Source organism: Typha angustifolia, chromosome 14 (genome assembly GCF_048772165.1).
Source record: "Typha angustifolia cultivar Huaian chromosome 14, ASM4877216v1, whole genome shotgun sequence".
Taxonomy (NCBI): Eukaryota; Viridiplantae; Streptophyta; class Magnoliopsida; order Poales; family Typhaceae; genus Typha; species Typha angustifolia.
The window spans coordinates 12,148,822-12,171,522 of NC_133252.1; the positions used below are offsets into that span (position 1 = coordinate 12,148,822).

Genomic DNA, 22,701 nt, shown 5'->3' on the forward strand with positions numbered 1-22,701 from the left:
GTAATGGCTCATCCAAAGTTGGAAGATAATCTGAGTGTGTACCTTCAAAGCTTCATTGTTGTCACTCATAACAAAAGCATGAAGAGAGAGGTATGATGCACTTCACTGTTTAATTTCATGCCATCCATTATGGAAGAGACCCTTCGTCTCAATTCTGAATATACTGATGGTGCTAATTTGTTGATTAATATAAGAGCCTGCGAAGAGAGGAATATCTTTCTATCCTTGTTAACTGGTGTAACAAAATATTGATGCTACAACAAAACAGAACTACTCGATTTTTAGAAAACAGCAGCTGTTGTTATATTACATGTATGGATGTTCACCTGGGAAGAACCTCATATTCAGAATATGTACATATTTACTTGCCTATTTAAGAGCATACATAATCTACATCACCGAGGATTAACAGTTGTAGAAGCCAGACTGCCGCTGTCTACATTGTTTGTGCCAGATGTGTCAGATGAGATGAAAGGATTATCCATCCCTGAGAATGCCGAGGAAGATTCAGCAAGTTTACTGGGACTTGTCACCATGGACTCGGATGGGGCAGCATCAGCTTCTGGCATCATTCTCCGTATATTTTCTAGTTCTGCAACTACCTCTGACATTGAAGGCCTCGCATCAGGCTGATCCTCACAACATTTAAGTGCCAGGGACGCGAATTTATTGATACATTCCGGAGAGTAGGATCCCATGTTTTTGTCTATAACGGGTGTCATACCAGCACGGCAGGCCATGCTCACCTACAACCAAGAGAACATAATCCCTCAGCAAATTCCAGTTTTGGATCTGTCAAAGTAAATCTTTTAACATATGCTGGTGATTTTCTTTTTAAAGCTATTCATATGGAGGCAAGACAATAAAGTAAGTAGATGTGTCTGTAAGAAGCATGTATCCAGTAGGATGAATCAATCATGTTCTTTACATCCGGAGGCAATTGTGCCATGAGAAAACATAAAAAGACAATAACAAGAACAACTACTACTACTACTTAGGGTCAGCTATATGAACCATTTTATTCCATTCGTTCTTTGTTAGATCAATCCTCCAGAGGCTACAATTAAATTAAATTATATAAAGATATATAAAAATTTTAAGATGCCTATTAAGCTCTCTGGTTTATCCGGTCTTGGGAGAGGCTACTAAAATATATGAAATGAAGCATACTGACAGGGTTTGGGGGTATATAAAAAAGCTCATTCAGAATTAACAGCTAGACAGTACATAATGTAAGTGTCTCGGCTTTGTAAATGGAACAGAGGCAGCTTTATCATGATTATTTAAGTAAGATAGGCTCTTCAATTATGCAAATTAAGCTCTGTACCTCTCTCACAATGTTTTTGCCATGAGAGATTGGTCTCATCCCCGTTAGAAGTTCAAGAAACACAACGCCAAGGCTGTACACATCACTTTTGTCTGTCAATTTATGAGTTAGGAAGTACTCTGGATCAAGGTAACCCTGCAAAGAAGAATGGACACAAGCTTAACTCCAGTGGGAGTTGTTAGAAATATTCAATGCTGTATTTATGAAAGGAAAACAGTATTTCTATCACATTAGGAAAATAGTTTGGACAAAGAGATGTCAAATAAGCAAGTTTTAACTTAGTATTTAACTCCACCAGTTGTTCCACTATTTTAATGAGAACTGAGCATATGCATACTATTGAAGATGCTTTTGGTTTTTGTTTTATATGAACTTATTACTTATAAGATGCTATTGAAGATATCTATTACTTACCTATTCTGTCTTTTGGTGCAGTTTACCTTCTTTTCCCTTTCCTCGGCTACAGAAGGGTTAACACCTGTTATATTACCAACTTACTATAAAGAATATATCCCTGCTAAGGAAGGATTTTCCTTGATTACTTAAACCATCGAGGACCAACCACAGGTCATCCAACTTAACCACTATCTTGTGGACCATGTTAAACTTAATCACATAATTGCACCCATTATTTGCAACACATGAAGTATCAGTTGATTTTAACAATTGTAGCAAGTTAATAATGAGGTACTATCTGGTCACTTATTTGACAATTCTTATTGTAACTATGGGATAAACTTTAGTTGAAAAATCATGATCAAATTTTATGTCTTGAGCTACCACGAATTCTAGTGCCAAATTCTTGACTGACGCAGAAGAACCCAATTGACAAGTACAAAAACCAACTATATATCATCATCTATGCTAAGGCAGTCCAGCAGACGTCCAGGTCTGGATATATTAGAAAATTCTCTTTCATTATTAACAGTGAAAGAAGTACAAAAATGTGAAGCTGCTAGCAGTAAGCCACACTTACAGGGGTGCCCTTAACTAGAGTGGACACATAATCAGGTATCGTCCCTTCATTATCTGGTACTGGTGCAAGCCTTGAGAGACCAAAATCAGCAAGTTTGGCATTAAACTTAGAGTCCAACAATATGTTGCTGGCTTTAATATCACGGTGGAATATCGGAGGATCTGCCTCAGTATGTAGATAGAGGATACACTTAGAAGCACCCAATGCTATGTGCAGCCTCACAGAGAAATCCAGAGGGGCTACAGAATTAGCTGTTACATGTCAAAAGGCATTAATTAGCAAGGGCAGATAGCAAAGAAGAACATAGATTGTACTAGTAATTGTAGAATAAGGATCAAGTCAAATATACATCTATCAACCTGATGTAAATCAAATGTACAGGACCCAAAGACAACAGTAATAATATGCACATGTGCAAGAGAACAATTTTTTTCTACCAAGTTTCATCATTCTTTTCACATCCACATATTTTATATAGTAACATTGTAATAAACCATGAAAGAAAATATCTATTGCAAATTAACATACATAATAAAAATATAAAATAGTCAAAATTCAAAATCCAGGTTCAATTGTGATTTTCTTCATCTCAAGAAGATCACCTTAAGGTACCAAAAAGATATTGAACCAACATAATGCTCATATACTTACCAGAAAGATGATCACGCAAAGTACCATTTGGCATGAATTCATAGACCAGCATCTGCAAAACACAAACAGATTTCAGGAAACGATAAAGATAAGAAGTTACTGCAGGAAAATACTACTAATTTGGGCACAGGATAGATAAATTAAGCTCAAGAACAATACTGCATAGTTCTGTACAAGTTTTTGACATCCATGCCAAAGCATGTTAAACATAGCCTTGGGTATACTCTGCACTAGATGTTCATTATAATGTATGAAAGATGTGATCAATCTTGAATAGCTTCAAGAATATATATGACAGACAAAGAGAAGGAACTACGGCAGAGGTAGGAGACTTCAATAATAGCTTGCAGTGCTTACGGCACAGTTGGACATGCTGTGCATCAGCATGAGTGTGTCTGTGGTATGACAAATCTTGGTCACCACCACCGCTGATGATTGCAGTCAGAGTGGTTGTTGTGCTAACTGCAGATGATAGTGGTTGTGTCACGCCAGTAATAGGTCTTGGTCGAGACATGTGTGCGAGAGAGAGAGACAGAGAGAGGAGAAAATGTATATATAACGATTTAAGAAAGAACTTTCATAAAAGATATTAGGAATATTAAATGTTCATCACTAATGTCAAAATGAATTCCCATCAAACCTGACCTCAAATCATATTTGGTTTGTGCTTCCTGAAATTCAATCAGATTCACTGAAGTAAACTGAAACATTACAATCTACAACTTGATAGTCTGGAACAGTGATTCCCAGAAAACTAGAACTCAAATTTCACCAAATTCCAGGATTTGCCATTTTCCAAATATGGTGTCAAGATTAACTTGGACTCAACTAAACCTTGAAAAAACAATTCTTTGTTGCAAAGAGAAAAACACATTATTTGTTACATCATACTATCTTCACTACACAAGTGAAGATATATCTGAATAGAACAGAAGTGGAGTTGGACACTGGGAAGTACAGCAACACAAGAGTCCCTATCTCATGAAAACTAATCTTAACATGCATGGACACTATTAAATTGGAAAATAAAATCATACTTCATTTGTCATAATGGCTGCCACCTGGCATGGCATTATAAAAGGGGAAAGCTCATTGATTGATTTTTAGGATAAACAAAAAGTAGGCCAAAAGAGAATAACATAGGTCCATTTTAAATTAATTGTTCTCAGGGTGTGCTGTCCTCAGGGTATGGCACTCTTTATATAAAAACATAAAAAATTCCAAACTTCTTCAGAGAGATAAATTTTGGTGCACAATTAAATAATAAGACATCATCATAAGGGTCTTACAAGCTTCCATCACAAAAAGGCAAAAAACTAAAAATGCACATAGTACGGTCAACTAAAACTATTCATAGGCATTGGGATTTTTGTTTTGCATTGCCAAGTACAATACAAAACTCTAGTACCACAGCTCGTGATGTGAAGGATCATGATAAGCTCGTGCCCATTAATCCAGCTGAATTTACTTTTGGCTAAAAAAGCTGGCAGTAAAGCAGCAAATGTATAAAAGCCTCAATCCCATTAATATTGGCCCTATTTAACTTTTTTCTATATTTCTTCAAATAATTTAGCTACTCTAAATAACACCCACTAACTTTATGGAAGTAAATTTTCAACATAACAAAATATTGAGTGAAATTAAGAAGGGTCAAAAAATGATCAAGAAATTCCTATATATAGAAATAATCTGGGAGGTGCACCTGCTCATCTAGTTCATCACAATATCCAACCAAAGAGACCAAGTTTCGATGATGTACTCTTGACAGCAACTCTATTTCTGTGCAGAACTCCTTTGAACCTTGAAGAGATCCCTCATATGCACGTTTGATAGCTACAGGTGTTCCATCAGCTAAAATTCCTTTAAATACTTTCCCATAGCCACCTTGTCCAACTTGAGTTGAATCGCTGAAATTGTTTGTTGCAACGAGCATTTCTTTAAATGTAAAGCATTTTACACCATCAATTTTAATTGAAAATTGTGACACTGCAAAAGAAATATCAATTTAGAAAGTAATTTTGACATCAGTCAACTGAGAAATTATGTGTATTTGGATGAAACCATTGTCTTATAATACATGATATCTTGCACTAAAGACTTAATGAAAGCTCAAGTTTATGAATCTAACCCAGCATTTAAACAGCCATTAGGTTGTTCAGAACTCTGAATTACTCCATATTGAGTCCCAAATGGAACAGGGTCTAAGAATCTGAACTCAATAGCTTCCATTTATGCTTTAACAACTTTTGTTTGGTAATGCTCTCACAGCAATTATGTTTAACATTCAGGTCCCTTTCAACATTAAGTGTCAAACAACAAACTTGTTACATCTTAATAACATCTGAACAATGTGGAAATAGCCATGATCAAAGTGTAATCAAAGCATTTTTAGCATACTATTATCTTATACATTAGTTTTCTTAAGTTCATGAACCCTTATCAACTTTATGGACAAAGTGCTATCCATATGAATACAAGAAGAAAATATTCAGATACCACCAATATATGGCTAAAGTCTTCAAATGTGTCACATAGAAGTATGTTATTATAGCATAGGGCTAAACATACATGTACTACATAATGGGTAAGCGACCAAGAGTGCAATTGCTTGAAAAGCAAAACTATGAACTTTTGCAGAGACAACAAGCATGGATATATGCAAGGATATACAAGTAGCATGAATGCAAAAGTAATTGCATTGAGGCGTGATACAGACATTTTAATGTGATCCTAGGGTTATCAATAGTCAATACTATATTAATTTACCAATTAACAGATTAAACTGGTGGCCTACACTCCTACAGATATAGAAAGTGAACAGCAAGAATGAATCAAAGAATCTTGTCGATCAGGACATTCCGATGACAAAGGGTTAAGAAAACTTCGAAAAGAAAACAAGACAAAAAGAGAGTGGTAGATTACAATCAGACCAACAGATCAACTAATTAGGGAAAAAGTGCTTATTAATTGATATCATGGCTTTCTAAGAACTCATGAACTTTTTTCTCTTCAAGTTTATCGAAATTAGTACTGGTATCTTTTATCAGGATTAGAAAAGGACTTACAGGAGTGTCTTTTTGAAATCATTCGATATCTAGAGCGCCTTCTTATGATAAGAATTGTAACCGCCACAGATAGAGCAGTTGCACCAGCAACTACCCCAACCAAGAGACCCGCAATAGCACCCTTGCTTAATCCTGATGTTGTGCCGTCAGGGATGTCTGTATAGGAAATAACACAGCAACGTAGTATTACAAGAATAAAGTAGTGAAGCTCACAAATGTTCTAATAATTTTGGTCCACAATAAAAAAAGTGAAGGTAAATGAAATGTCACAAAAATAGAAATAATGTGGTGGGACAAAACTACAGCAGTACTATATAAGTTGGGGATTTGACCATTTAACAATATTTACTTTTTTTATTTAGCATATAAAAATAAGTGCATATTTTTTATAGTCGATGCATATTTTGTTATAATGAAATGCACATAATTTTTATATGTGTTGTACCAACGATAGCCATGTTGAAGGCAGCATGCCCTTATGTACCATTAGCACACATTTAACCCATTTTTAATAAACTTTTAAATATATTTAAAATATGTTTTTGGGTCTTCGGCATGTCAACTTTTGGTTTTTGGTTTAAACATATGTACTAAAGCCTACATTAGAGTCTTTTATTTTTATATTATTTTTATAAATAGCCTAATTTATTAAATATATAGCACTAATTAAATAGAAACATTATTCAACACGTAATATGATTGAATATATTTATTAAAATTAATATCAATAATTGAACACTCCATAATATTAGTTGAATACTTCATAATATGATTGAAATTAAAAAAAAGATAAAAAAAATAGGCTCCACATAACATATTATGTTTGCCATATGATTTAAAAAAGAAAACCTTATAAAATATTTTAGATTTACCACTCTAATGAATTCGTTTCGAATCTAATGTAACCTGTGCCGGTAGGCATAGCTCTAACATGGGGTGTGCCATTGGCACACCTGTGCTAGGTGCCATCCCATCGTTGGCACGGCTATTATTACGATACACATTAGAGTCCATTATTGCAAACACAGAATCATCTCCATTCTCCAAAGATTTCGGCCGGAGCATGCATATACCATCAAAAAATCAAATGCAATCAAATTGCAACCCTTATATAAGTCATAATATAACAGCACTTAATGGTCATTGTACAAGTAAGAATCAAGAAAGAAAATATGGTGATGCTACAATTAGTGAAGGTAGTCATTCTGGCAATAATGGTTCTAGCAACAAGCTATTAAGTGGTAAAAGCAGGAATAATAGTGACAAAGGTAGTAAATGTTTTAATAATCTTGATGATAATTATGAAAGTGTTCATAAAAATGAATTGTCTTTTTCTCCTTTTATCTCTGGAAAAAAAAGGGCATATGATTTTTTAGCTTCTCTGCCAAACTTCTTGGATTGTAAATCTTTTCCTCTGAAAATATACTCGAACAAGATTCAGAAAAGTTGATGCCTCTTGATGTAAAAGAACAGAAACAATGTGCTTGTATTGTTTTGAGGACATACCGTAAGACCCCGAAGTGAAGTTGAGAAGCTCATATGGTCCAAAAACATCTGAAAGTGTTATCTCCCAACCAGAAAGAATGCGTCTGAGTCGTAAAACCTCACTTATATTGAACAAGCTAGTATTACTGGGGAATAGTTTCAAATGCATGTTCAGCCTTGGGCCAATCTCCCATATATATCGATCAATGTATAACTGATATAGAAACAGGTTTAGCAGAGAAGTTAGGTCTATCTCAAAATCATTAATATAGGGATGGAAGTTTGAGATTCCTGGACTTTTCAAACGAAACCCAACTCCAACTGGAACAGCACATGAACAAGGAATAGGAGATAATGGGTTATATTCATAGTCTCTGTCTGTTGGGCATGGACTACATTCTGTGGGGGAGAGTTCCAGATTTCCATATGCCTGGTCAACAAACTGAGGACGACAAAATTGAGCCATATCAACTCGGGTTGATTTTTCACATACAGGGTTCGCATATAACCTGAACAGAATATTAAGTAGATATAGTAAGTCATTTGAGCAAATAGGTTGACAAGAAATATTGAAGTGGAAGCTCACAAATATAGTTCTTTTCCCCCTTATATCTAGAACTCAAATAAATTTTAGCTTTGTATATCTCTGCCCTTATGAACATCTGAAAAATAATGTTAATTTTCTTTGGGAAAGGAGTTGACAGCTTGACCTTTCAAGATCTTGTATTTGAAGAAGCGAGGATGGCCATGCTCATACCCGGTCGGGCACACCACTGTGTGTCAACATCACAGCTCTATTATATTTTTTAGGGTTTTTATACATGTCTTTGGTTTGAATATGTGTATTAAAGCTCATCTTAAAGTTTTTTATCCTTAGAAACCTATTTTACCAAAGATACAGTAATAGTCAAGCAGAAACATGATTTAACGCATAATATAATTGACATTTTTATTAATTAACAATAGTTCAATAATTAAAACTAAAACTTAATTGGATGTAGTTAAGCTAACATGTTCCTTTTGACCCAATTTGAATAAATTTGATATATTAATTTCAGATTTTTTTTAAAATATAATCATGCTGAAATTTCAGCTAAAAATTATAACATTTGGTTTCAAATCAACTCATATGGATATAATCTAAAATGTTCGTATACTAATTCTGACCCAATTTGAATGAATTTGACATATTATTTTTAAAAATTTAAAATTTGGGGGAAATCAACTATTCTCTTTGATTCCTACATTTTAAAGAATATTTTTTTTATAAATATAACACCAAAATACTAGATCTATATCAAAAGACCCTTACAAAGTAATAGATCTAGCAAAATGAGCTAGATCTATCATTTGTGAACCCCAAATTAACTATTAAAATGTGAAACAAAAAAACACTATGCTGACCACGGGTCGGCACAAGGCCAACATACACAACATGTTATATCATAAAATAGTGAACTTTATTAAGTCAAGAGCTTAAAACTAAAACAAACATACAAGAAATTTCACACCTAAAAGAAAGTTATTTTCTCAAAAATAGAAAAGGCCACATTTATCACTTGTTTAACTGTTCTTGTGATTTCGAAAACCTCCTGCTAGAAATAAAAGTCTCCCAAATTTCGGTTTAACAAAAATATAATGTTCTCCTAGTGTTTCAACAAGCCAGCCAAATTAACAAGGAGTGCTAGTGAAAGCAAGGATGGCCATACCAGTCGACACGCCCCGTGCCGACTGGCACGAGGGCGTGCCGGTCATATGCTAATGTAGAGACTTTTCTTTTAAAAAAATTTATTTTCATCAATTTTTATCAAATCAACTTTACTTATTTTTATAACAAACATGATATGACATGTAGAACTCATTTTTTTAATTTTTTTCTTATTTCCATCAATTAACTGTTGTCATTTGTCATTTTTGAAATGATAATTTATTTGTCATTTTTTAAAATTGGAATGACAATTCATTTGCTAGACCTGGACAACCACAAAGCTAAATTTATCAGAGACAGAAGAAAGGAAATGGACCATCTCAAGCTCAATATAATTATAGCTAGATCTATCATTTCTTAACAAACATGATATGCTCATGATGGCATGGCCATCACTAAGTAAAAGTAGCAGCAAGAGTCCAGCCACAATGTTAGAAGAGATGATTTTTCTTCCCTTCAACAGAGTCAATATAATTTGAGATTTGAACAATATTAATGAAGCTTGAACTTGTTATGAATTATGGTGACGACTACCCAACCTAAAAAACAAAAGATCAGTGCAAAAAGGATCCCAAGCTGAATCCTTCAAATCCATGATCTAAATAGCCAACCGATGCAATATAGTAGACAACATGTTTTGAAACTTTGCAAAAAATGTGTAAGTGTGTGTTTCAGTTTCAAATGATGCAAATCGAGCTTTGGCTGGAATTGGCAAAAATAACACGAGACCAAATACTTCTATAAGAGTTTAATAAGTTCTGCTATGTCAACTTGAAAAATTGGGTAAGCCATGGAAACAACCTCTCCAGTTATGGGATGAGGTACTATGTATATTTTGTGCTCCATGGAACCTACATTCACAAGAGCCTTGGCCACTCGGAACATATATACTAATATGAATGTGCAAGTGTATGTGAATCCATGTGCATGCTTGCAAGCATGGACTCTAAAAGACAATCCTTGAGCAAAAAACAATCTATAAGCAAGTGAAATTAGGAATCAAAAGTACATGCAGGAACAATTCAGAATAGTCTATGATACTGGCAAAACAGAATACATGTACATTGTCAAGATAACCTAATTTAAAACCATAAATGGTCATGATGAATTAAGCTATGTCAAAGAAATACTTACAAGACGGTGACATTTGCAGGGGGGTCAAAAGAATCAGGCATATTGCTGAGAGAATTATTTCGAAAATCCCTGCAATACAAACTTATATATTGTTATATACTAGTAAAACTCAACTTCATAAAAAGGCATTTGCAAGTCACAAGGTCGTACAAGACTAGACTTTTGTTTCCAAGATTATTTATGCTATTCCAGATAGTTGATGGAACAGATCCATCTAGGAGATTGTTCTCAAGTGACCTGTAAAATTAGAGAAATAAAATGATTACAGACTACCTCACATGCTGCAGGACATTGATCACCTGTTATGCATAAATCATCCAATCTCTAGCTTTCAACACCTAATATGCAATCTAGAACAAATTATTGCGTATTCTTTCTAAACTGATTTAGATGGATGTACCAGGAAGGGGACTACAGCTTAGGTTAAAGGACAAAAAATATATCCAGTAAACACAGTATAGTATGCATCTGCAGAAAACGAAAATATACAAGTTGTATGCATGCTTACAGCAGCTGCAGATTAGGAAGACCTGAGAAGTTTGAAGGAATAGTTCCATTTAAGAAGTTGTGTGACAAATCACTGCCCAAGTATCAAAATAAAGGAGAGTCAGTCAATTATCAAGGTTGCCAAACAATAAACCATAAATAACTTGCATCAAACAGGCTCAGAGTTCAGACAGAAAAATATATAAATTAGTATAGACAGCAGTTTCAAGAGAAGACAAAATTCAGATGAAGTTCAAAACTACAGAGCACATACATGGTAGTGATACTACTTGAGAGCTTATTAGATGGTATGGGTCCCTTCAACTGGTTCCAGCTAAGATCCCTGAAACATGCAAGCCATACATTACTCAAGAATACAAAAATAATCAACATAGCATATGAACTGATATGACTAGTGCATAGAGAAATTGTCTGATGTTGCAAAGACTCATGATGCAGTATTGCAGGCAGTTAGAAATAAGCTACCCAGACGAAGCTGAAGTCTACATGAAAAATAACACCATGAAACCTGTATATTAGATGGGTGATCTTCCGTTAACATTAATAGCAATGTGTATTAAAAGCATATAACAAGTTTCACAAGAAATCTTGTACATCAATAACAACTAGAGTAACTAGCATCCCATCAGATAAAGCATCTTCTTGAAATTGGATGGCTGCATAAATGTTTTTATCCACTCCCACGCAAAATAGCATGAGGTTTTCATTATTTCACATATTGTGTCACCTAAAATGCTAAGCAATTAAGCAACTTAGTTTTGTTGAATTACACTAAAACCTAATAAGAAATTAAGAATACAGTCCTAAATTAATGAAACACTCACTTTGGTAATCAATCTTAACCATGGAACATAAACAACTCAATTAACTCACTAATCAAATTATTAGTGCTAATCTAGTTATTAACTCAAGAAATCTAGTTTGCCATAGTATGATCTCTTTTAGAAAAAAACAATTCATTTTATTGGTGTCATGCTTAAATAGTTCCTTTAGACCAAATAATGTGATTTAAAACTTTAAAAAAATTACTCTCCTCTTAGTGAATGAGTTGAAACTATTAGCATTACAATTTCCTTAGACTATTTTCAAGTTTGGCTAGTTCCCTTAGAGCCTAATAATAAGATTAGAACAAGTAGAATTACACATTCTCTTCTTTAAAATCTAAATGAGACGTGTAGCTCATAGTGTATACAACTAGACATAAAGCTATGATGTATTAAAAATTAACAATCTCCGCATTCTATCACCGTTAAAATAACAAGTAGAATTATAACATTCTCTCTTTTAAAATCTAAATGAGATGAGCAACTCATAGTGTATACCACTAGACATAAAGCTATGATTTATCCAAAATTAACAGTCTCCACATTTCTTTGCGCAGAAGTGCACTTCTGTAGTTCTCTTTACATGATAGAATCTCAAGAAACATTATCCCGCACTCATTAGACCAAGAAATAGTGTAAAGTACAGTACCCATGCATTTTTTTTTCAACATCAATCAGACAGAAGTGAAAAACTCACAAATATCCAAGTTGAGGTATCCCACTCAGATCAGGAATAGTTCCTTCCAAGCTGCAGTTTCGAAGACTCCTGTTAACAGAAGACTTACCTTTTTTTAGTTCTTTTATCACTTGTATATAAAATTTGAACTCCAAAAAGTACCGTATAACAGTAAATTATGAGAAAGCGGATGATCACAGTTGACAAAAGTATCCTAACAACTAAATATACATCTTGATGGAGGAACTCATAAAGTTTAACCAACAAACAGAAGTAGAAGAAACCTTAGTTAACTGATGCTATATAGAATAACAAAAGTAATTTTACCACCAACAGATGCATGTAGAAGACAAATTGGCAACCAGTGGAATTTAGGCAATTGCCTACTCATCTATATCCTTCAATTGAAGCTAGCTATGTGAGTAACTATCATAGAATCATCCAAGCCTTGTCTCAACAATATGATGTTGGCTGGAATGTGGACCGCAAGTTGGATGAGAAGGCTCCAGAAGAATTGATAGACTATTATTACTAGATGTCAACCTGACATCAATCCTCTAGAAACTGGTGTGAAATTCTTCTGGACCAACCCCCGGAAGTTCCCTATATATGGGAATAGTTAGACAGAGGAGTAAGATGACAACTTGGCGATTTATCTTCATCTTTATGATACAATTTGACTAAAAAAATTCAGGTTGATCTCAAAACTAGCTATGCAAATAATGGAGGATAATTAACGGGCTGTACGAATTTAGGGCCAGTTTTTTGTGACACAACTCTTGTTATGTCCGGGAAACAGAATTACATGCTTCATGCATCTTCAAATTTTGAATTAAGTAGGAAAAGAAGGAATTACCAGATATCTAGTATTGAAATGCTCCAATAAGGTTTACAGGTTGGGAATTCATTACATTTGGCCGTGGCCAACATAGAATTTACAATCTAAAGAACAATATCTTCTATGTGATCACTATATATTCAAATATATGTTGCAAATGTCATAGTTATATGCTGTTGAAGACAAGAAACAACTGACTGCCCCTACCACAGTCAATTGAATTTTTGCCATCATGCAACTTCTAAACTAGATATTATCTATCTAATAACTATACTATTACTACATGGTTAGAGACAGTCAAAAGTACTGCAGATATAGGCAATGTTATAATCAGCCTACTTACTTACCATGGGCACCAAAGGTGGCTGTGCAAACATAAACAATTTCTGTAGCAATAATCTTCATAAAACTAAACATTAGGTTAAAGCAGTATCAGGAAATTTGACAAAAAAAATTGTCATAAATTCCACATATGTAAAAATATCTCAATCAAATATTGGATTCAATTAATTGGCCAACCCACAAGGAACGAAATAGAGTGCACTCACAATTTTCGAAGTGTTTTGATGTTGCCATATGAAGCAGGAATAGAGCTGCCACTGAAGTTATTGTTATCGAGTTGACTGCAAACAGAGAAAAAATGTGTACACTCTCAGTAAATTTAAGAATTAAGTGGCATAAGTAGTTAGAATATCTGCCTATCAACTAGAGACCAACTTGGTTGGAAGAAATATAGATGTCAATTGCCAATAGTATAAATCAGTTCCATATTTTGAAATTTGGATTCTGCAATATCATACAATAAGTCAACAACCACATTCCAAAGAATAATATTAATTCATAAGCACATAAATTGCTTATCATAAATTTGCTGAGATATTATTAGTTATTATAATATGTTGGTTTCAACATATTAGAGTCAATGGGGAAGGAAGAACAAAATGAAGGCAAGGAAGAACATTAATGGAGGAAATAGAGGGAACAAAAATGTGGATACATGAGGTTGTTAAAGAGATCTGCTGTGATGGAGGATACAATCCATCCCTTCCACACTGCAAGCAACATTGCTTAATTACATCACTAGATTGTCCAATCAAAAAGACATTTGATAGCTCCAGATTGACCTTCTTTTAAAGATAAAAAAAAATACGCTAGATTCTTCAGGCCAAGTAATTGATCTAATTTCTAAATGGAAGTGTTACTGTTAATGTATATACTCCTATGTTGTACCTGAGAGATAACCTACCCTAACCATACATGTATTTATACTTATTCTCAATGAGAATAGATCAGATTTTTCCTATTCATCACAGTTACTAGATTTCAGATTATAGGCACTTGAAAAGCTAGGTAATGAAGAACAGGGCTAAAGTGCTAAACAACTCAAGAACAACAAAGGCAATAACAAAACAAGAAAATGTTAAACATAAACCATGATTTACATGTTCTAGAGAAATTGGTGGATGATGCAAGTCTTAACTGTTGTTATGATGATCAAAACAACCTATTAGAAATAATCCAAATCCCAGAAGTTACATTAGGTAATTCTGTAAAACAAAAAGTACCGGCAGACCAAGTCCTCATGACATCTAAAGTAACAAATATAAAACTAGAACTTACAAATAAGATTTCACTTTTATAGAAAGCAGTTTCTTTATACTGATTCATGATGGTATGGTACATACAGAATTTTTAGATTTGGCATCTCTGATATTTCCGGAGGAAGATATCCCGACAAGTTATTGTTGTCCAGTAGGCTGTAAAAACATCAACAAAGAATCATGATGATGAATAGATCAACTAAAATTGGTACTTGGGAATACAAATTAGCAGGAAAGAAATATAACCACTTACAAATGAAACAGAATTGGTAATCTGGACAACTCAGGTGGGATTTGCCCACTTAAAGAATTGTTGTTCATATGACTGAAAGGCAAAAATATTAGGATCAACTTAGGAAAGGCATTCTTTCTGACTGAAGGCAACGTAAGTCAAAATCTACTTACAGATGCTTTATCCTGCTTAAGTTAGCAAAAGATTTAGGTATGGGCCCTGATATTTGGTTCTCGTCAATTTGTAACCTATCTAAGTTTGGAAGGTAGCCAATCTCTTCCGGCAAATACCCAGATAGTTGATTACCATTCAAAAGCCTGCAAATTGAAATACCATGTAAATTGTGAACAAGCAACTAAGCAAGTACTTACTTTCCAACCCATGGAGAAAGCATTTCAGCATCCTTCCAAAGTAATGGCATAATACCCATGATTTTATTATAAAGAATGTAATGCCTGTAAACAATGAAAATAAAAAGAAAAGGAAGAGAAAGAGAAGAAAGTATCCACACACTAAAGTAGTTTTACAGGAAAAAGTGTGCCAACTACACAAGACAAAAGCAAGAAACAATATTTCAAATTCAGCATATACTTCATGGGTTCATGCCTCAAAACTGAAATGAACATTTAAGAGATTCACCAGAAGGAAAAAAAAAATAACTGACAAAGATTACATGATATGACGATAGACATGACGCTAAATACGTGAATCACACAAATGAGTATTTCGATTATCAGAAAATGCATACACTTTGGGGCAGACAGAGGAGCACATCTAATTCAGACTTCAACAACTTGTTTAATTAAGTTTATGCCACTCCAGACTTGCTCTCCTCTTCCCATGCAGTTCTCATTTTTAACTTCTCTAACAACTTGTCTTTAACATACAGACTTCAACAACTTGTCTAACACAGGTGGGGCATTGTGACAAGAAAAGAAATCATATAAACCCATGATATAAGCAAGGCAGCTTCTCAAGTTATTATTTATTAATATCTAAGCACTACTAGAGCTGATTCAGCTGAAAGAGGAGCATACTGCAGGTGAAAAACATCAAGTGTAAAATTCTACCATGGCATTGGAGCAGAAATTTCTAATTTAGTCTTGCAAAACCTATTTTCCATTAAATTTTAGAAACCTCCGCTAACTAATTTTGAGGTCCAGATCTTTCTAATCAACTTCAAACATGAACCCAAATTGTCAAAAGTAGTCATCAACAATAATAAGCAAATCTTACTTCCAACTATTTAGAGGATTGGGTATATGGTTCAGTTTCTTCCATTCAACTCTATTAGCGCAAGGTGCACCAAATCAAGCATTCACATAATTTTTTTTAGCATTTCCTCCCAATTAAGTTTTAGTGTTCCTATCATTCTCAAAGAACCTTCTACATAAATGATGTTGCTCCTCCTTACTAGTTCATTATGTGATGGGTGTGCCTAAACAATCCTAAAAGGGATTTAGATGACGCACCTCTGCCAGGACATTACTACTGCAAATTTGTGATTAATCCAAATTACAATTTCTAATATGTTGTTCAAAACATTAAAGTTGAAATAGTGAAAGATAGAAAGAAAGCCCACAGCCAATATTATATAAAAAAGATAACCTGAAAAATGTGTGCAAGCATTAACACAATAAATTCATATCTGGACTAATCATAAGTTTAGAACAAGAAATAGTCAAATATTTATTGTATTTTGTGCAAAGGCCAATTCTCAATGTCACCTCCACCTTAGGACATGCATCAAGTCAGTTTAATTTATGTTCATTTTCTATTCTTCAATTTCAGAATTATTGCTTGTAATTACAACAAAACATAGTTGCCCAGTAATTCCTTGATGCGATAGTCAGATTTAATCCATGAATATTGGTTCATCTTATTATCTTAGAGAAAATCTTGATGAAGAATAACAGAATCATAAAGATCATGTGATCACTATCCACCAGTCATTCTTCTCGAGATACATAATGACTTTGAAATTCAAGTCAAACAAATGGTTAATGACAGCTATACTTGATGGTTGATAATAAGAATAGTAAAGTATACTGCATACTAAAATTATCATAAATTGTCATATCAGAGTTATGGGCATACAACTTACAAAAGCCTCAAAGATGCGATATTGCCTATCTCCTTTGGGATGCTTCCACTTATATTGTTCCACATAACATCCCTGCAGAGAATAAAAACTGCAAAAGATTAAAATCTAAATACAAAATTTATTGTGGGGGTAGCGGAGCGAACATATAATCAGAACTTAGGAGTGTTGGAATTGCCTATTAATAATAATTGGGAAAATAATATTGAAGTTTTGGTATCTAAAGCAAAGCTAGAGAAAGAATTTATAGTAGTTAGCAGCTTCCATTCATTAAACTGAGACAAAAGTGACGACTCACAATATCTGCAAGTGAGACAAAAGACCAAGCTCAGCAGCTAAACTTCCAGAAAGATTCAACTTCAGCAACTGACTACGCAGGTAAAGAAATTCAGTTATCATAATAAACAGAAAATTTTCTGCAGGAGCAACAGAATAGCAGGTGAGGACAAGGAAAGAGAAAAGAAGTACAAGCTGGCTCATCAAAAGAAACCATAGTTTAATTGGAAAGTAATTCTCTAGTTCAATAATCAATAGTACTCTTTAAAAGAGAATTGTGGTCATTCCACATTATGAAAGAGATAAGCAAATATGGCTCAGCAATTATTCTATAGAATCATGATTTATAAAGACTTCTTTAAGTGAAAATAAAAGAAGCGACCATTGGCACCACTTGTAATTTTATTTTTTTCTTTACTTTGATTCCAAACAATGGAATTTAGTGCATGCAATATTTTTGGCTGTTGTTGCTTTATTATTTCCTTTAAATGTAACTATGGGAAGTAAGAAGAGCTCAGTCCTTTTTGTCACAGAGCAGATTTTTATCTCTTCACTAGGACTTCAAAGTGCCTCATCCCCCACTTTTCCCCTCAATGGAAACTGTAACTAGGCATACACTAGGCTAATGGAGTTGGTAAGTATGATTTTTTGTCTATTTTGTGTCAAGAGTAACAAACTTACAATGTTCTTTCAATTATCCAAGAGAACGGAAGAAAATTTAACATTTCTATTTTATATTATTTTTTTGAGACAGAAGTGGAAACTTAATAGTGTCCTGGTTAAACCGATACCGCTGGTTTTTTGAACCCGCAAATACTTATACAACATGAGCCCGTTTAACCAAATAAGCACTATCCCACTAAAGAAGAAAATTTTACACATTTATAACTACAAAAATGATAAACTTTTGATCGAAAACCTAATTATATAATTTATATCTTCTATTTTGTTAGATTTTTTTCTTTTATATGATTTAATCTTGTTGATTCCTGGCCTCTGAGCAAATTATGACAAGCATGCCAACAATAATTTTTCACCTAACATGGAAGGGCATCCTATTCCAAGTTTCCAACACCTTGTACCATATCATGATATTGAAGGTCACGAAGGCAATGTGGATAAGGAGATAATAGCTTGGCCATTCAGCTAAACCCAAGGATAACTTGTGAACTAGCATGGAACTGATAAGGGATCCTATTCTAAGACCTCTTACATTATCATAATATTGAAGGCCACTGAGGCAACATGAACAATGAGGGGGCTAATAGCTATCCAGCCTAACCACCTTAGAGATTACTATAACACTTCGGAGGTCTTATTTCATATATCACACCGATAAACCTATTGGGCCTGCAATACATGTTATGTTTTCAGACCTGTTGCAAGTGAAAAATTGAGTGGGATCTGTGAGGTTGGTTATAGTAAGGGGCTAATCTGGCTATTCGGGTTAAAGGGAAGGGCCTCCGACTTTTTCAGGAAAACTGGTCTTCGGGTTTATGAGCATCAACAACGGTGTCGTTAAATCACATATACTGCATACATATGATAGATTCCAATTGGCAGAGCCTTATCAAGCAATATTACAAGGCAGAATAATGTTGAAAAGAGATCAAAAAAAACCTTAGCCCCCTAGTTAGACTTGAGAGAAAAGAGAGAGAAGAATAAAATACTTTATTGCCTAACAAGTCTAAAGAAAACACCATAAGAAAACAAGTCAAACCCTAATCAAACTCTAAAATAAATCAACTTAGTGTCCGTTGGGCATTCGATAGGCCTAGGTGTGTTCGAAACTTAGAATGCATCGAGAATTTTCCTAAGCCAACCGGACAGGCATTCGAATGCCAGGACTTATAGAAGGCCCTTTGCTCTCAATAGAGGGTGTTCGAACCACGGACCGAGCATTCAAACACTCTGCCCAAAAAAAATAGCTCTCTGTGCTGCTGCTGCTGCCGCCTTCTCTGCTCCTCCACTAACTGCTTATCATTGCCTTTGTTGATAAAACATGTTAGTATAGAAATTACTATTTACAATCCTTTCCAGGTTGTCCAACCAAAAAAGGGATCTAGTAAGCATATAAATTGTGAGAAACATAATTTGATAGATAAATCCAAATTTACCAAGTTCAGATGTTATCGTCGAATAAAGAATGAAAAATGAAAAATGTCAAAGGTCATTTATGGCAAGCTCTCCTATTATGACACAAATCAGTTATTACTAAAGCTTAAATCAGTTACTAAAGCTTCTTCCACTTGCACTTGCCTAAGTAACCTCTTTCTAAACAGAAATTATTAGTTCCAATAACTACTTTAAAAGGCTTTGTAAATGGTGCAAGAGAGCACCAACATCCAACTGTAACTAGCATACGCTAGCTATTAAGCCAGTAAACCAAAACAACAACAAAAATAACAAAGCCCTTAGTTCCAACTATTTGGGGTTGGCTAAGGCAATGAACCACGTCCCTAAAATTTCAATAGTAGGTCGTAGAAATACTTGTATCTGATAATTGGCAGTATCAAACTATCAACAACTCAAGACAAGAAAATAATTCTAGTAGAAATCAAGCTGGAGCTTCGCAATAGTACACCGTTATTAAGCAACAAAGAAGCATTTAAGTATGTTTAAGAAAATGCACATATGTTAGTTTGAAAAGGTTAAAAAGAAGAAGTACATAGAGTAAATATGCTAAAAGAATAGTTAATTGTCTAATTCATACAATTCCCGTATGTGCAGGTATCTGTCATTTGATACAGCATCGCAAAAGATCCCTGTCCAATTAGATCTACATGGATCTCCACTATTCCACATATCAAGCTTCTTCATAGGATCAATTAATTTGCTTCTGATTATCCTTAGTGCATTGACTGTATGGAAAAATATTATTAGTTGCAAGCTCACTTCAATAAATAATGTAAAAGAATATATTCTTCAGAAGTAATGAGTAGTTCATTTTTACATCTGAATTTTCATTTGTTACAACGTCCAGGGTTAGTTGGTAGATTGAAAAGTAGTTTTCAAGTAATTACCCAAATTTTAAGGCTCAATAGGTGTCTATTCCATTTTCTCTGTCTTTCTGTTTCTGGGAACAGGAAATACAAATTTTAACTTACCTCGTTTTATTGTTAACTTCTGAAACAGAAGCATGTAATCGATTATGGCTGATGTGCACTTAGAGAGATAATCATAAAGGCATTTTCCATAAACAATTCGCCATGAGAACTATAAAGATTTTGCACTATGAAAGTAATATGATGAAACAGAAAATAAAAGCAGTGGGACAATTAGCCAAGTATCTAACCTTCTATATTCAATAGACAGAAATTCCACGATTAAGCACTAAATCCGAATGTCATCCGTGCATGTTTACTCAGACCATAACATTATTTTCATTAAAAGAAATAATACATCACAAACTGTGAATGTGCACTCATCTTTTCGATTTGTTTCTCCATTTCCTAAGAGCAGTTGTCAAATTCTTAATTATATAATGACTAATTGTATAAATTTATTTTTCAAGTGCAACATTGAATTCTAGACTAGCTTAATTGCTAGCATACTAGTATCATTTTTCCTACACTAGATTCATAGATATGATTAAAGAAAAATAGATTTGATTTGTCACCAATCCCATGGCTAATATTCTATTCCAGCCAAATCCTATACATACAGCTAGAAGATCAAATATATAAACATAAACTCCACTGAGATATATACATATACCAATATATATAAATTTATGTGCTTCTAGATATGTGTTATTGTATGTTTATAATCATATAAATCATATCTGTGATGAGAAAAATTGCAATTCCTACCCTGCATCTTAATGGTCTAGAATTGGATAGACTGAGAACCTAGCTAGAAATAATAAATAACTTACCTTCAGATGGGTCAGTTCTTTGTGCCCCAGCGACAGAGAATTTGTGCCCCAAAAAGAAAGGAGATGACATGGCCAAAATGGCCACATATAGAACAACTCGAGCTTCAGGCATCTTTACACAGTAAGAATAACCTCTCAAGCTTCGGCTGCAAATTAGCTGATAATGAATTCACTGAACCATTAGAGCTTACAATTATATAAAGATTTATTATTTAGGAGGTAAGAGACCAAGTACTTTATACGAGAATCAACTCAGTCCTTTAAATTATTCAAAAGTTAAACATGATTCTGAAGATGCACTCTAGGTTTCCAACTAATCGAGTAGCTTCATCGATCGTTGCTTGCTCATATGGAAACCTACAGGCATTTCTTCGACACCTAGACCACTAGAATTCAACGTAAATTCCAAATAAAGTACGGAGATTACAAACCACAGTACCTTGACCAACGATCAAAGGATGTGCGTCTCTAACCCACCCCGACGAAATCCACCGAGGGAACGCTCCCAACCTACAATTTGAAAGATTCGTATATCAAGGTGATGAAATCCAGCAATTCTTCAGAAAGAATCGAGATTAGGAGAGATTCGATACCCTCAAAGAGAGACGAGGGTTCGCAAGAGAAGAAGCGGCTCCACAAGAAGATATTTTAATACGATTCCAGTCCAGATCGAGAAGAGGAGGAGGGTGAGGAGGGAAGAAGAAGTAGAAATCCGAAAGAGACATTTCCGCGCTTAAATTTTTTTTTGTTTTCTTCCTTTGCGGTTGCCGAAAGGCCCGATTGACTTCTATCCAAGCTGTTACAATGTTGGACTCTTTTGTAAAGATGAAAAATAATAATCTTTTTCTTGTTTCGCACCATCAATTATATTTATTTCGTTTTACACCCTTTCTTTTGTCTAATTTTATAAAAAGAATTCTCATGTTTATTAAAGTCGGCACTTTCTCTTCTTCTTTTTTTGTAATTCTAATAGATATAGATAAGACATATATATATATATATATATATTATTTTTAATTTCACTCCTGTATTTTAGTAAATTCCTCTAACTTATAAAACATAAGAAAAGGTGTCAAATAAAATAGATAAAAATTTCATAAAGAAAAGGAGACTATGAGAGAAAGAGACAGAGTGATGAGTAGATTACTTAATTTCTTTATGCATGCGTGAACAGAAGATATCGTGTCCTTCTCCAGTGAAGCGGCGTCTTTATATTCTTGAAGAAGTCAAGATTCTATTGTTATAAAGAAAAAAAAAATTAATAAGGACCCTTTTTGTAAAATGACGAGAAAATTTGCAAATATTCAGATGCTCAAGCCCTAAATTGTTACAGACTAGTCCAACTATTAAAACTCCTATATATCCTGCATACTATCTTTTTAAGACCGTTGACCTATTCATTTCTTTAAACCCGTGCTACTAA

General features: G+C 34.1%; 1 protein-coding gene across 4 annotated transcripts; it reads right to left on the reverse strand.

The window, feature by feature from the left end:
* Nucleotides 1-248: 248 nt before the first annotated feature.
* LOC140775476 (probable LRR receptor-like serine/threonine-protein kinase At1g06840) lies at nucleotides 249-22,016 on the reverse strand. Of its 4 annotated transcripts, none has more exons than XM_073118797.1 (22): nucleotides 21,872-22,016; nucleotides 21,718-21,788; nucleotides 21,279-21,424; nucleotides 20,115-20,262; nucleotides 17,424-17,495; nucleotides 17,129-17,200; nucleotides 15,198-15,341; nucleotides 15,046-15,117; nucleotides 14,877-14,948; nucleotides 13,740-13,814; nucleotides 12,375-12,443; nucleotides 11,107-11,175; nucleotides 10,855-10,926; nucleotides 10,497-10,583; nucleotides 10,347-10,415; nucleotides 7,526-8,013; nucleotides 6,020-6,175; nucleotides 4,657-4,940; nucleotides 2,955-3,006; nucleotides 2,304-2,554; nucleotides 1,328-1,462; nucleotides 249-746 (listed from the first exon to the last, which is right to left on the reverse strand). In XM_073118797.1, exons 3-22 carry the CDS (start codon nucleotides 21,388-21,390, stop codon nucleotides 396-398), a joined length of 2,850 nt encoding a protein of 949 aa, XP_072974898.1. In that variant the 5' UTR covers nucleotides 21,391-21,424; nucleotides 21,718-21,788; nucleotides 21,872-22,016; the 3' UTR covers nucleotides 249-395. The 4 variants fall into 4 exon arrangements, with proteins under 4 accessions (XP_072974898.1, XP_072974897.1, XP_072974899.1 ...); XM_073118796.1 differs by having other exon boundaries at nucleotides 21,279-21,435; XM_073118798.1 differs by lacking the exon at nucleotides 10,497-10,583 and having other exon boundaries at nucleotides 21,279-21,435.
* Between the last annotated feature and the right edge of the window lie 685 nt (nucleotides 22,017-22,701).

Excerpts from the sequence above, each read along its gene's own strand:
- LOC140775476 (XM_073118797.1), bottom strand. The coding sequence starts at position 21,390 with ATGCCTGAAGCTCGAGTTGTTCTATATGTGGCCATTTTGGCCATGTCA. Across the intron at positions 14,949-15,045 it reads TTACCAATTCTGTTTCATTT|CCTACTGGACAACAATAACT; the intron begins GTAAGTGGTTAT and ends ATGTTTTTACAG. Across the intron at positions 747-1,327 it reads GCAAAAACATTGTGAGAGAG|GTGAGCATGGCCTGCCGTGC; the intron begins GTACAGAGCTTA and ends TCTTGGTTGTAG.